Consider the following 14,972-nt stretch of genomic DNA (forward strand, 5'->3'; position numbering starts at 1 on the left):
AGAAGAAGTAGCTGAGTCAGTGTCTTCTGGAAGATCCCACTGATTTTTACCCTCAGTCAAGTAGGTGGATGCAGCTAGAGCTCTGAGGCTGAACATATGCAAGGAGATAAGATGGCTCAGAGAAACAAAAATCCTTCGTGCAGTGCCTGTATCTTTGCTCAGCAGCGTCTGGTTTACGTGAGCCGTGTGGATGGAGCCAGCTTTGAGGGCAGCATTTGGGCAAACGCTGCCAGTTTGTTCTTGTCTTCCAGATCAAGCCCCTGTATGCTGGAGTATTTAAGATTGGACTCTTTAATCTCTTGTCTGTCTGGGTTAGTCTCAGGTCATTAACTTTTATTTTCCTGCTGTTCTGGCTCTATGAATTCTGCTGTTTATGGTACTTTATAAAAAAAAAATAAAAAAAAAATCCCATGCAACTGCTGAATGTCTAGAGAGGTTGCATGGCAGATTGTCTTAAACTGGGAATGTTCCAGAAAAGGAGCTTAACTGGGGCTTGTCCTCCAACAACCACTTCTTACAGATTAGAGTGGTTGTAAAATATTGCTGAAATGGTATTTCCAGTGTTATGCTATTTTATTCTGCAGTTTGGAAGATACTTGAAGGTTGGGCCAAAAATGGACAGTGGCTTGTGATCCTTGTGGGTGTTATTCAGGTAAAGTGAAAGCCTTCCCTTCACAGCAGAGCTTGGTGCTAGCAGTGGCTGCTGGTGTCAGGTCTTCATGGCCACTGATACTGCCCTAAGCGATCCTGCTCTGGCAAGGGGGTTGGACCTGATGATCTCTTGAGGTTCCTTCCAACCTCTGATATACTGATACCCTGATACTGTGAAAGGGTCTTAATTAATTCAGCCCCTGTTGTTTTCTTTTTAATATATTGTATCAGGATATGATCTATAGCAGGAACATGAGTCTTAGAGGACTGGTGTGCAAAATGAGCTCCCCCTGTTCAAAGTGAAGACTGAACACAAGCTCTGAGTGCAGGCACTTTGGAAACTGACATCCAATTTGTCTTCCTCTTAGGAGATGGAAGTAGTAAGTGTTGATCAGACTGTGATTCTTGCAGATGGAACATGAATCCTAGCTCTTGTGAGACACCAGGCCAAGCAGCAATAGCTCGCTCTTTTGGCTTTGCAGTTTTAGTGAGAAGTTTATTGCACAAACGTCAATGCAAATAATCAGCCCTGATTCATGTTCATACCCATCCCTTTCCTTTCCAGCACACCCTGCTGAGTGGGCATAATGGATGCTCTGTGTCACAGTATCACAGTATCACGGTATCACAGTATATCAGAGGTTGGATGGGACCTCAAGAGATCATCAGGTCCAACCCCCTTGCCAGAGCAGGATCACCTAGGGTAGCGTCAATGGCCATGAAGACCTGACACCAGCAGCCACTGCTAGCACCAAGCTCTGCTGTGAAGGGAAGGCATGGATGCCCCCCAAAGCTACAACAATGACTGAGGTTTATGACCTTTTAGGTGTTTCTCCATGTTAGTGATATTGTCTCAAATTAAGTTTGGCCTTTGCTTTCTCTAATACTGGTTGGAACTTAATGCTTTGGTAAAGGCAGAAGTTTTACATTTGCAATACACCTGCTTTGTAACAGGAACTTAGAACTCAACGTCTCTATTTCATGTCTATATCATTCTGAACAGAGGGGAACAGAAGGCAAAGAGCTGAGGTCTGAATGCTTGCTTTTTCCTTCTTTCAGATAAATGAGTGAATATGGAAAAGCCATTTTATCTTCTGTGCTATGTTGATAAATTGCCCTTTCATTCTTTCTCTTATACTTTTAGTGAACTTGCAGACAAACCTCTCCCTTGGCAGGTGGAAAGAATAAATTGCCAGCAGTACACATTGTCAAGATGCCTTTGTACAGCAGAGCTGTACAAATAATAGCTTTTTCATTTCAATGGCTGAATGGAAAAATTGAAAATACTTTTTGTTTTGGGTCACCCCCTATAGGAGAATGTTTCTTTTCTTTTTGGATTTCTTTTCATAAGCATTGCACAAGACATTCTGGTTTGAGATTATTTAGTGCTTTTTGTAACTTAAAAAAAAAAGAAAAAATAAAAGAAAAAGCAAACTAGGTCACTTCAAACTAAAAACATAGTTTGAAAGAACAACAAAACCTGTTTCATTTTTTAAAATGTCAAAATTCAGCCTTGCATCTTTTCTCAGAACTTTTGTCTTCTCTTTCAGCTAAAACTCATTACATATTCAACCCAAATTCACCCAGAGTTTCAGTACCTATTAACTGCCCTTCAGGTGAATATGCACGATCAAAAAACCCCAGTCAAGCTCCACCTGCATACAGCAGTTACTGCTCCTGTTTGCTGCTCAGCAAACACATGCAAACAAGTATTTAATTCTTCTTAATTAAGATGTTGAGCAAGAAACCATATGAAATGACCACTCACAGGTCTGCCCAGCCAGGGAAGCACCGACACAGCTATGATTTACCCTGGTAAGGCCCAGCAGCATCCCAGGAGCCACAGGGATGACACATTGAGCTGGGGCTGCTGCCCCTTTCTGCAGAACCCCCAGCTCCAGCATCTCCTCCTGACAGGATGGTGGCTTTGATGCACCAGTGCTTGGAAAGTCCATTGATGTAGTTTGGCCATGCTTTGCTTCCCCATGGGGACAGGGCTTATTTGTCTTTCTTTGCTTGGGTTCCTAAGGTAGCAGTGATGGCTGTGGTGGAATCCTTCCATCACTACCTGCCCATTTCTCTTAGGAATGCTCTGAGTTCAGGGCCCTGACAGAATTAAATTACAACAGATTCCTACAAATAGTGAGGATGAAAATCAGGAGCTGGGTAGAGATGCACAGCTTTCAGTGTAGCAGGTCTCAAGTACTCACTTCACCATGAAACAAACTCTGTCAATGCCATTTTGGGTCTGGGTATGGTTATAGAAAGTCCTTGTCACCTTCAGCATCTTCTCACAGGAGCAAAAAACCTCTGCAGTAACCTTTTGTGCATGTCAACATCGGTGTGTGCATCCTTAATAAATTAGAGGTTGTTGATGTTGCAAGAACTCTATTCCCTTTCAAATCCATGTAATCCTGGAAATTTAGGGATGGATGAAATGCCCCTCTGTGCTTGCCCTACCAGAGATGCACAAGGGGGCAGGGATGAGAAATGTCTCTGTATATTCCCACAGGCTCTCAGCTGCAGCAAAGCTGTAGGTCACACTGAATGGTGGGTAGCCAGGAAAATAATTCAATGCATACACCAGAAAGGGAGATTTTTGTGTTAAGAGCTCCAGCTTTAACTGCTCAATAATCTCCATCCTTCCCTGGTGCCTGGGGGCCAGGAGTGAAGCTGTTGCAAGAGCCAAGCAGCTGGTGGTGGCATCACCTTGTAATGTGTAACTGGTAACTCCCAGCCAGTAACTCTTCCCCACTCCTCTCACCAGCTGGGCCCCCAGGGTGCAACCAGGCTGGGCATGTAGAGCTGAGACACCCACCCCCAATGAACACCCTTGTGGCACGTCACCCTGCTCAGAAGTAAAATCCCATCCCTGCAAATATTGTAAGGCATTAGGAATTTTTCAGTGTAAGTTAGACTGACAACAGAAAATGGACGAGGTCCAAGCATCAGTGGCCTTTTGACACAGCAGGGAGACTTGCTGATGTGATAAGTCTTGGCAGAGCCAGCTACTCCTTGGTCCAACAGTCCCCTATGAGCCACAAGATTTTTTTTTCTTCTCTATTTTTTCCTGAAATATTGACAAGATATTTTCTTCTGCTGAGGGAAAGTTCTCAGCAGCTGGCCATGGTGTGAAGAACAATAGGTGCTCAGAGTATCTTCTGGTTATTCCCCAGCAAGAGCAGAAGGAGGCATTGCAAGTAGATCTTTGATGCTGCAGATCAGAGATGGACCCTGGTGAAAACTGGAAGCTGGATGAAACCAACTGGTTGTCTCATGGTGGAATCCATTCCTTTGCCAGTGTGAAAGGAGGTAGGACACAATTGATACTTTTTAATCTACCCAGTGTATGTGCTGGAAGCCTTCCCAACGTGCTGCTGCCCTTCACTGTGCTTGCAGTGGTCCCAGGGGTTTGGCTGGGCCATGTCCAGAGCAAGGCAGTATTCAGTATGAAGGTGAAAAAGGTTTGATCCAAGCTGCAGTGTCTTGTCAGGAGCTAGCACACTGACACAGGGAATTGATCTGTGGCCTGTCTTCCTTCTCTGGAGTAGCCTTTTACCAAAACCAAACCAAACCAAAACAAACAAAACTCCACCACCAAAACAAGCCCAAACCTAACAACAAAACCCAAAACACCTCTGCAGCACTCACCTTTTGGCAAGTTAAGTGCTAGATGTGACCATGCTCATATTTCACAAGCAGGACTCTGCAGATGATAGTGGTTGGGGAGGAGTGAGGAGGAGAGCCAGTAAAATACCCCACTCTCTCTTCAGCTCTGTATGGGACAATTTAGGATGGTTCCAAGGAGACATGCTGTGCTAGCACCAACAGGAGGGCTGCTGTGGCTGTGGCTCCATGTGCAGAACCATTGAAGGTTTCAGGCCACCATAGCACAACACAAGATCTCCCAACTCAACGCTGGTGTCCATGCTCTGCAGAAATTGTCACTGCAGAGAGCACTCAGGGCAGATACATGGGAAATAGCCAGCAGAACTATTTCCTCTATCAAGTCATCTCTGCCTAATTTCCAGACATCTGCTGTAATTTGCTTTTTAATCCCTGTTCGAACGCTTGGCAGAAGCAGCCACATGTGCTCACTGCCCAGTCCCAGCTGATCCTTGTCACTGGAGGCACCCATCCCCTGGGCCAGCACAAGCTGTGCCTCCTTGGGCAAAGCTCCTTGTTTGTCTGGGACACACTGTGCCCCAGACTAAAACCAAAACAAACCCCCAGCCTGCCAGATCACAGCACCTTGGGAACGGAAACATTTTGCTCTGGTGAAATGCTTCACTTATCTCCATCTGTTTCCCTCAGCTTCCTGCTGATAGAGCAGATGCCTTGGGAAGGGGACAGTCTGAGAGGTGGCACAGACTCCTTTTCCATAAGAGCTGAACTAGATAATGTGGTTTACACTTTTGAACCCAGCAGTCCAGGGTTAAGTCTCCCCAGCCAAGCACCACTGAGTGACATTCTCATGACAGCACATCTGCTGCTTCTGCAGGTCCCTAGTCTGAGGTGGCTCCAAGGCAGCAGCACAGAGAGGTTGCTGCAGGCCATCCTTTTGGCCCATTAGGACAATCTCTGCTTCTGTTATTTTTCTAAAATCTTCAAGGTGTGTGGGCTGTGTGACTCTTTATAGGCAGGGTTACACTGTTGGTCTTGGGATCCTGCTGTGCTTGGGTCTGTAATGCAGAGGAGTTGCTGAGTTGCTGCCATCAGGAGTTGATAAAAATCCAAATCAGTTAAATGTGGACCTACACTGACCTTTGGTTTTGCATACAGCCCATTGCTATCCTAAATTAATGGCTCACACCTTTTTCTAACTGAAGGGCCTAACCACATTTCATAGTGGGGACAAGATCTCTTATCTCTTAGAAATGTCACAGCTATGGATGTCACCCACTATATAGTGTCATACACACACTCCTCTTAAACATCCTCCCTGAGTCCTCTAGGAGCAGATTCCAGATCAAAAGGCTTTTTAGTCTAACCTATGCATGGAACAAATGCTATGAACCTGGAAGTAAAAACCACAAAACTGACATGAAAAAAAACCCATTCATCAACTATGGTTTTTGGCTTGGGTTTTGTTTGTTTGTTTGTTTGGGCTTTTTTGGCTCTTTGTTCATTGGTTTGGCCTTTTTGGGTTGGTTTGTTTATTTGGGCTTTTGTGCTTGGGGTTTGGGTTTTGTTGTTTCTGTTGTTTGGATTTGATTTTGGTTTTGGTTTTTAATTGCATTTAGTTTCTGCAATTCAGCAGCATTTTGACATTGAAACAAATGTTTGAAAATAAAGAAACACAAATTCCAGGGCAAAAATTACATTGAACACTTGGCCACATGCTCCTATGTGGCTGCAAGTTCATCTGGCTGTGAGGAATCCCTGTGTCTGCAGCTGGGAGCAGGCAAAGATGGCTGGGCTCGTGGTGGGATTTGGATTGGGATCCAAAATAACCTCCCTTCTGGTGAGAGATGCCATTGGCTCAGAGGTTTCCAGAGCTCATGGTCTAACCTGCCACAGGCACTGACTTGCAGAATTATTATTAGATGACTGAAGAGTTTGCTCAGCATCTGCAAAATCCCAGTCAGAGCATTTTCCTGCTCCCACTGGTTAAACCTATGACAGCTGCTGCTGTTGGAGAAGACCACAGCAATCAGGAAAGCTTTCCTGCAGGCAGGATGCTCCTAGCCATGTCCTGAGATCTGGATGATCCAGGGAAAGAGAGTGGAGAGCTATGTCATGGCAGAAAAAAAATGGAATACAGCTGAAGACCCCAGCATGGGTGCAGATGGGACAGCAGAGCTCTTGCTCTTTGCCACTGCTGGACAGAGATAAGGATTCATCCTGCCAAGTCTCTGAGATTTTCAACAACAGCTGGATTAAAAGACACACACATATAAAAGCTGTCAGGAGTGAACTGGAAGCCAGCTGAGGAGGGGCTTACCTGCAGAGTAATTAAAAGAGCATTGTCACCCCAGCTTTCTACACCTCCCCCTCCAGATGACCTTTCCAAGCATTTGCTCTTCTTCCCTCAGACAATGAGCTCTCCGAAGGTGCCCCAGCCCTCTTTGCTCTGGATCAGCTGGGTAAGTCCATGTGTGAAATGTTTTCCTCTTCTTTTATTCCTACATAATTAGGAGATGACTTAAAACACAGGGTAGCCTCTGAACGTTTTCTTCTGCATAAATTTCTCACCACTGATGCCTCCTTTCTGTATTGGTTTAGAATATCATCCCTCAGAGAGATGGGGCAGCTCAATGCTAGAGGTGTTTAGTACCTTTCTGTGTTTAATTGGAGCAGATTTTTTTTCTCCTGGGAGAAGAGGTGTCACCTTTCTTGTGGAGAGCAGTGTCTGATGTGGAGCTGCTTCTTGGATGGAGATTTGAGGCTTAGTGGAGCTTTTGTGACTTTCTGATACCTTGCAACATGATGGGAAGGTTTTTTTTCCCCTTGTGAAGCAGAAGTAGATGTGTGAAAAGCAAGAATGGAGAGTAAGACTCAGGGTGAAAACGACCTCAAACGGACACTGAAAACTGGAGGCTTCAGAGGCTGAATCCATTAGGGGGCCCTGTCTGGCAGTGATCCTTCCCTAATCCCAGTGCCAAGGTCAAAAAAGATGTGTTGCTCAGGGTGAATTAGAGGTGCTCATAGTAAGGTAGGAGTGAGGACCTGAGCTGTGAACTGGGAAGCTTCTGCAGGTCTAACGTGCAGAGAAGGGGGAAATCAGGCCTCCAACCACATCTGAGGAAATGGAGAAAAGATGGAAATGGAGCATGAAGGAAAGTGCTAATTAGATGTGTTGGGAGAGGTGCTGGGCTCAGGTCTGTGCATCTTACGTTGCTCTTTGGCAGCTTACTGGAGCTGCCCTGGCACACTGCAATGCCTGTCACCTTAATGTGACCAAGCACTGTCCCCTTCTCCCATGGGAAGGCAGCCTCCTCTTCACTTTCAGAGCCACGAATTCTCCCTCTTCGGACATATTCAAAAGCTGTCTGGACACAGTTCTGAGTAACGAGCTCTAGGTGTCCCTGCTTGAGCAGGAGGGTTGGACCAGATGACCTCTAGAGGTTCCTGCTGACCTCAAACAATCTGTGATTCCATGACTTCTCCGCCACTCTTGAACCCTACCTTGTTCCCAGAAAGGATGGTCCACATGCACCCACTGAGCTGCTCACTGGTGGAAACCTGGGGTAGAAAAGTGCAATTTCAGAAGCTCACAACAGTGATTTTTGTAACATGGAACTACCTCTGCTGTAAGCCTCTGCTGCTAAGAGCCAGGAATTGTATGAATACAAAAATTCTGATAAACTCCATGATGCCTTGCTGCTGCTAGGAGGGGCAGCAGGGCTGGCAGCTGTCCTCAATGGCAGTCTATCCAAGTGCATTTGATGGTGTTTTAAAGAAGTCCTTGTGAGCTCTCTCCACTTGGTGTCAGGATAGAGACTGCTCTGATGTGTGTACACCCAGAGGAGTGTCTAAGAGGGAATGGGAATAAAGCCAAGAGCCTTCCCTTGGCTGCCTCATTCACTATCTAATTGCTATTAAAATAAGTCAAGTAACTTTAAAATGCATTTTTCAGTGAGACAGCTTCTACCATCTCCTTTTCTTCTAGATATTCCTCATCTTATCGCTTGACCTGTGCCTTCCCTCAGCAACACATGCCCATTTCTGCTATCCTTGGCAAACTCCCCAAGTCTTAGTGACAATCTCCCTCTCCCAAACAACAAGATTGGTTTGCTTTTAACTAAGTAGCAAAGAAATGCATTAGCAGCTAGATGCATGTTTAAGATGTGCAAAATGAGGCTTGTGGTGACCCCTGGTAAAGTGGAAGGACCCAAGAGGGGCAGGAATTGGGGCTGTAACATGGGACAAGTGGCTTCCTGGCACCCTCATGTTAATGAGAGAATAATCTGTGATCCACTGCCTCCTGCACTGGTGGTTGGCATCTCTTATGGCTTATGCACTGCCCTACTCTCAGCCAAGGGACAGCAATAATTCCTCGAACACCACTTTCCTCTGCACAGCAGCATTAGACATCCCTCTGTCTGGAAAAGATTATTCAAACCAGTGCTTGTATCACCTTACAGTTCCACTCTGCTTTCCAAACATAGCACAAGATGTAATTGCTTTATCCAAGGTAGACGAGACAGACAAAGGATGCAAGATAGAAGAACAAGTAAAGGAAAACTGATCTCTCTTCTCACTTCCCTCCTGGCTGGTGAATTTTTAGCTGGATCAGTCTCCTGACCTGAGTCATGCACAGCTGCATGGTCTGTGGTGCCAGGCAAATTAAGGTGTAAGAGCAAGCACATGTCGGAGGGAAAAAGGATGAGACCGTCCCTGTAGCAGCTTGGATTTTTGCTGTGTTGAAGTGGCTGTAACCAGGCCCTGAGAATACCAGGACAAAAATAGTCAGCCCTGGTTAAACCAGCCACCTGAACAGCAGAGAATAAAGAGGCATTGCAATAACAACAACATCCCGAGACAAAACGTTAATATCGTAACAAAGCATCGTCACCATAAAAATCACACAAAGGCAGGTCAGAGCAGGACTTCAAGAGGTCAGATCCACCTCCCTCCTGTCTGATGTCAGGACTAGTGCCTCCTGCTCACCCATCATCCCACACGGAGGACCAACCTGTCCTAGCAGCCTTCCCAGGCAATCCACCCCAAAGCTTCATGACACTGGAAGGGTTTTCTTAGTGTCTAATTACATTTCTGTAATTCCAGCCAGTTACACATTGTGGTGCCTAAGGCAGGCATAAGCAGGGAAAAAGCCTTCTATGGGTCAGACTAAGAGTTTCTTGACTTCTGTGTGGGTTCCAAAAGAGGATTCCAAGGGTGGATCACTGAATTGCACCTTTTGCACCTTTTTTTCCTGCTTATCAAGTCTGCTTTGACTTCTATTCCTGTGTCCATCTCTCTGGTAGCTTGTCCTAGCCTGCTGTCAACTGCAAAGATAAAAAACTGTTCTTGAATTCTGAGTCTTTCATGGAAATGATGATCAGCACCAAATTTAAAAGAGGTTTTTGCATTGCTTCATGAGTAACTAAAGTCCAAGAAAAGTTGCCCAGGGAAGTTGGTAGGCTCTCCATCCTTGGAGATACTCAAAAGCTGTCTGAACATGGTCCTGGGCAACTGGTTCTATGTGGCCCTGCTTCAGCAGGTGGGTTGGATCAGATGACCTTCAGAGGTCCCTTCTGACCTCAACTAGTCTGACATCTGTGAAGCATGCTTGAAACAACCCAAAGAAAGCATGTCTTCACACAGTGTACAATTACATCATGCAACTCACTGCCACAGACTATCCAGAGGGCCAAAAGTATGAATGGGCTAAAAAAGTGATTAAAAAACAACATGGAAGAAAGGCTTGAGAAAGGCTCTCAAAACTGATGATGCACCTACAAGGCTCAAGAATGGAAACAGGGTCACATAGTGGGGGAAGCAGAATTTGTACTTGCATCGTTCCTCATATTTTCTCTGTAGTCATCTACCAGAGGCCACATCAGAAGACACCAGGGTCTCTTAAACTTTGGTATAATCCAGCATCGTCCTTCTTGTCTTCCCTCAGGCCCACAGTGACTAACCAGAAAAAAAAACAAAACCAACAAACAAGACAACAACAACAAAAACCACACACACACACAAAAACCCCGAGACCACACCACAAACTCACATCTCCTTTTCCTTTCTTTTCTTCATCTGCCTTTCCTCTCCCAGAGCCTTGGCTGCTGGATTTCAGCAGATATGAATCAGATGGTGACTGCTGTGTTCCTTTTGTTCTGTAAATGATTAAAACAGAACGTTTCACACTTGCTTTGTGGCCCAGGAAAGGAATGCTGCATTGTCTCCTTGGCAAGTCCTGAGGTGGAATGTCTGGCTGTGGAGAAAGTGAAGTCAGGGAGAGAGAAATTCTCCCAACTGGGGAACATGTGCAGACTGTTTCTGTCTCTCTTCCATGTTTTCTCTCTGTCTTCCATTCCCTCATCCCTCCCCTCTTTTCCACAGCCTTTGTGCCCCACTGTCAACTTCTCTCCTCTCTGCTTTAAGATGATTTAGTGGAATGTCAGAAAAAAAGAAAGAAGACTGAAAAATGCAAGGTGAAAGTCTCCAGTCTCGAAAGCCTTGGTGGAGTAATAAGAATGCGACTAAATGCAGAAGTAAACTGGGAGTAAGGGGTACGAACCTGCTGAAACCAGGATGAAAATGCTTGTGTAGGAGACACAATATCTTAGTGGAAACCCCTAGGGCCTGTGCCTCATATTTCCCAACAGCCGACCAGAAGAGGGATTAGCTGGCTGTGCTATTTATACCTGCAGCCTGGGTATAGTCAGCCTGATGTTCCTGCAGCTTGCAGGAAACACTGCTTTGTGATACTGTCTGCCCAGGGAATAAATACACCCAGGAATGAAATCCCATTGGATAAATAAAAAGGGAAGGGAAGAGAGCTCTGGTCCCTGCCCTGTTTGTTCCTACTGCTTCGTAGCCATCCAGCTGTTTCTTTTTCTTTGTTGTCCTGACCTCATACCACACTGAAACAAATCCAGAGAGCAAGTGCTCTGCTTAGCAGTCTTCTGCCAGAAACCAAACAGGTCAAGTTATTAAAGAAAAATGAAAGCTCTTTGGCAGAACTGGAAAAACAGATGTGCGGAGGTATTTCTGCTGCCTCCAATTACAGTGCAGGGGGGACTTGATAAATACGCTCAGTTGTCACTGTGAAAATCTTAGCAGTGACTATTAATTTATCAGGATAAGTTTCTTTGGGGCTCCCTGAGCTGCTGAGCTCACTGGCTGCCTGGTAGCAAAATTACTTAAAAACCTTCTGCAGATGTGGTTCAGAAAGTGCTGCTCCAGCGCTGCAAGAGCATTCGCTGCTGCTCAGTAGTTCGAGATGCTGAGTCTCCATAGGGCAGCTTTGTGGGGTTTATTTACCTAGGTGAAGCTTTTCTGATTTCTTGATTCAGGTCTTGCTGTGGCATCTAAACCACAGGATGGCTATTCGTGCTGTCCTCAGTGGTGGTGTTAATGGGGCTGTGACTCTCTGGCAGCCTGTTGGCTGCCCTTAAAAGCAGCAGTGACAGCAAGAACTGAAACTGCACGCAGGCATTTGGGGTTGCCGCAGCGTCAGGCAGAGCAGGACAATTATTTGTTTGCTTGCAGCATTAGGAATCTCTGGGATTACATGCATGGCTGGGTGCAAATGTATCAAGCATCAATAGCAGGGTGTGCTTGTGGCTTGGGATGGCCATGTCCCTTCCACAAGGCCTTGGTGGTCCAGCCCAGGGTCTGGTGGTAGCAACTGCTCAGAGCACCCCAGGCATAGGAAACTTGGGATGATGTGTGCTGAGCGATCCAGGGGCCGCTAATGGCTGAGTCAGGAAAGCACCTGGAAATGCTTCTCCCTTCCTGTGCAGCTCTCTGAAATGCTTGGAAAATCCACAATAGGAATTTATTTTCTATAGCAGGGCATATGCTGCCAGCCTGCGGGTCATGTGTGTCTCCTGAATCTGTAGTTAAAAGAGAAAAATGAAGTGAGGTGGCACTGTTAGCCTGACAACTGGAGTTGTGGTGGCACTTGATCCCAGCTGAGCAAGTTAGGACCACAAGGGTGGAAGGATAAACTTCTTTCCCTCTCCAAATTCAGTGAAAGAATAACATTAACAATATAAATATGTGTGTGTATATACATATATATATATATATATATATAAAAGTGGTACTATTAAAAATTAGAGGAACAACATGTTTAATATTTTATATGTATATATATATGTGTGTATAAAATATAGATACGTAATTACTGAGGATGCAAAGTGAAGAAGTTTGAGTGGTGCTTGCCTTACCTTCTAGGGCAGACACAGCTCCTCAGAGATTAACCCACAGTGGGATGAGAGAACTCCCTCTCCAATCTGCCAACCTTACTTTCTCAAATCAAAATAGAGTTGAGGAAAAATATTTTTAAAATCACTTGGAAACTTGAACCAGGAAACGAATAATGTGGGGGGAAAGAGAAATTACACTTTAATTTAGGCAGACAGAAAGGCTGTTTTCCTTGTAAACATAGCAGCAGAGTTCACAAGGTCCTTGTGATGCTACTGAAAGACAAGGCAGCAGATAATACTTTTTCTTGACATATTTGTTCTTCTAGCACCAAAATCATCAGTGATCATCACACAGCTATAGGTAAAAGGAGCATAAACTGTGGGGGTAGAATGAGAAAACCCACCCTTGCACAGTCTGGGTCTGCTTGGCTGCAGATAATACAGCCAGATGACACTGAAATTTCCCAGTCCCCCATGACATAGATTGTGACAGTAGAATAACCAGAATAATGTGCCTCATTTTCCCCAACCAAATGATCAAGTTGTAGTGTGATGAAAACACCTGCCTCTGTAAGCAAAGCCAACATTTATCTCTGGAGAGGGCAGCTACAATCTGTAAAACCAAAGGCCACTTCCTCCAGGGGACTGAGGTGTCTCAACTCTATTGTCAAGGTTCCCCATGATTTTGAAGATGGTTTTAGCATTTAAAACCCTTAATTTGGGCCTGATTTCCTCTAAGATACTCAGGGCATCTTCAGGAGGCAAGTGAACTGAACATCCTTCTTGTATCCAAGCCTAGTGCATCTTCAGGAGGCAAGTGAACTGAACATCCTTCTCTTGTCCAAGCCTGGTACCCAAACCACTAGCCTGTGTTTTCTCCCCTGAGGAGGCTGAACTGTGTGCCAAGGATGCAATGGTTACCTTGCTTGCCCCTGGAACAGCAGAGTGATTGCAATTCTCTGCTCTCCTCTTTGAGGGTAACCACAGTCTGTGTTAGCTGACCTCAAGGAGACAACTAATAGCTGCCTCAGTTTCAAAGCTTTGGAGAGATACTCATAGAGACAGCACTCAACTGTTAGCTCACTTTGCATGCTGGTGTGAAGGGAAGGACACCCCTGAGGGCCCTCAGCTCCCATGGGAAATACAGTTCTGGGGTAACTGATGCCATGGGAGATGTGTGGATGTAGGAAATGAGGAACCCACTTTCAACATTGATACTTCCTCCTCCTTTGCTAGTTTCCCCTATCCTGTAGTTTCCTTGTGTTTTGCACCTAAGCAACACTTAAACTATGAGCAAAGCTCACGTTCGTGATTCAGAAAAGCAATGTCTCAGACTGCTGTGATTCACAGCATGGTCCTGGTGCCTGGAGCTGCTGACAGTCCCTGCTATATCCATCCAGCCCTGCAGCAATGACCCCAGGCCAGCTGATGTCTTGCCCTAAGACAAGGGACTTAAAGGGACACCTTCACATGGCTGTGGTGGCACATTCCTTTTCAGCCTGTTGCTGCATTTCTGCTTGCCTTGTCTCTTTGGCACAGTATTTAGGAAGCAAAAGCCACTGTCAGTCCCATTAGGGGCTCAAAACCTTGTCCATATGTCACATGGATAATCCTAGCATCACTAGGCATTTTGCTGAACCGAAGGAGGTTGAAGCAACGGGATGAGGGAACTGAGGCAGCATGCTAGCAGCACCACTCATCTGAAAAGCAGGGAGGGGGGAAGTGCTGAGAAAAGGATGCAGAGGGACTACTGAACCCAGTGTGTGCCCGTATGGCCCCGAGGAGGGGAATGAAGTTTGGTGCAAATACCAGAAGCCCTGTGCCAGATCTTCAGCAGCAAGGCTGAGGTGGGCTGGGGACATGAAGCACTGTTTCCCCCCAGCCCGAGTGAAAATGCATCCCATGGAGCTCGTGTGCTGGACTGCAGAAGAAACCCCGAGCTAACAAACGTCCTGTGTTCCTGTTACTGTGGTGCTCGTGTCCAGCACCGGCTGTAAATCCCCTGATGTCAAGGGATGCGTGTGTCTGCTGCTCTTCTGAAAACGTGCGTTGGAGCAGGTGGGCAGCAAAGTGGTTGCATTTAGGAATGGGGAACTGTGTTTAAGAACAAGGGCCTTCCCCCGATCCGCATCTGCTAGATACAGCCCAATTGCTCCCCTAGCAGCGACTCGCTTCTCCGGGTGCAGGGAAAGCAGCTCAAGGCCTGGAATTCGAGGAGGATGCCTGCGGCCAATGCATGAGCTTGGGACACAGGGTTGCTCCTATCAGCTGCCCTGCTAGGCTTGGGCTGGGATTCAGGGCGCCTGCATTGGTACCTAGGATGGGATTTAAGTTCCGGGCACCCCAAGCAGGAGGCGGGGAAGCCGTGCTGCTACAGAGACTCACCCCGGCAGCCTCCGGCTGGCTGCGGTGGGTCCGATCGGGGCTGCGAAGCTTCAGCGCAACCTGTGGCACAGCCTGGGAGTCTCGGCCTCCTTCTGGACCTGCTGGCCCCGCCAC

The 14,972-nt window shown here is 46.2% G+C and overlaps 1 protein-coding gene across 1 annotated transcript in view; it reads left to right on the plus strand.

Annotated features, from left to right (window-relative positions):
* Positions 1 to 3,878: 3,878 nt before the first annotated feature.
* AMOTL1 (angiomotin like 1) overlaps positions 3,879 to 14,972 on the plus strand; it is a 68,814-nt gene continuing 57,720 nt past the window's right edge. Inside the window, exons 1-2 of the mRNA XM_054383584.1 lie at positions 3,879 to 3,963; positions 6,687 to 6,737. Of these exons, the coding sequence (XP_054239559.1) occupies positions 3,879 to 3,963; positions 6,687 to 6,737 (136 nt within the window). The remainder of the gene's footprint in view (positions 3,964 to 6,686; positions 6,738 to 14,972) is intronic.

The sequence above is a fragment of the Indicator indicator genome, chromosome 1, assembly GCF_027791375.1.
Source record: "Indicator indicator isolate 239-I01 chromosome 1, UM_Iind_1.1, whole genome shotgun sequence".
In the NCBI taxonomy this organism is placed as follows: domain Eukaryota; kingdom Metazoa; phylum Chordata; class Aves; order Piciformes; family Indicatoridae; genus Indicator; species Indicator indicator.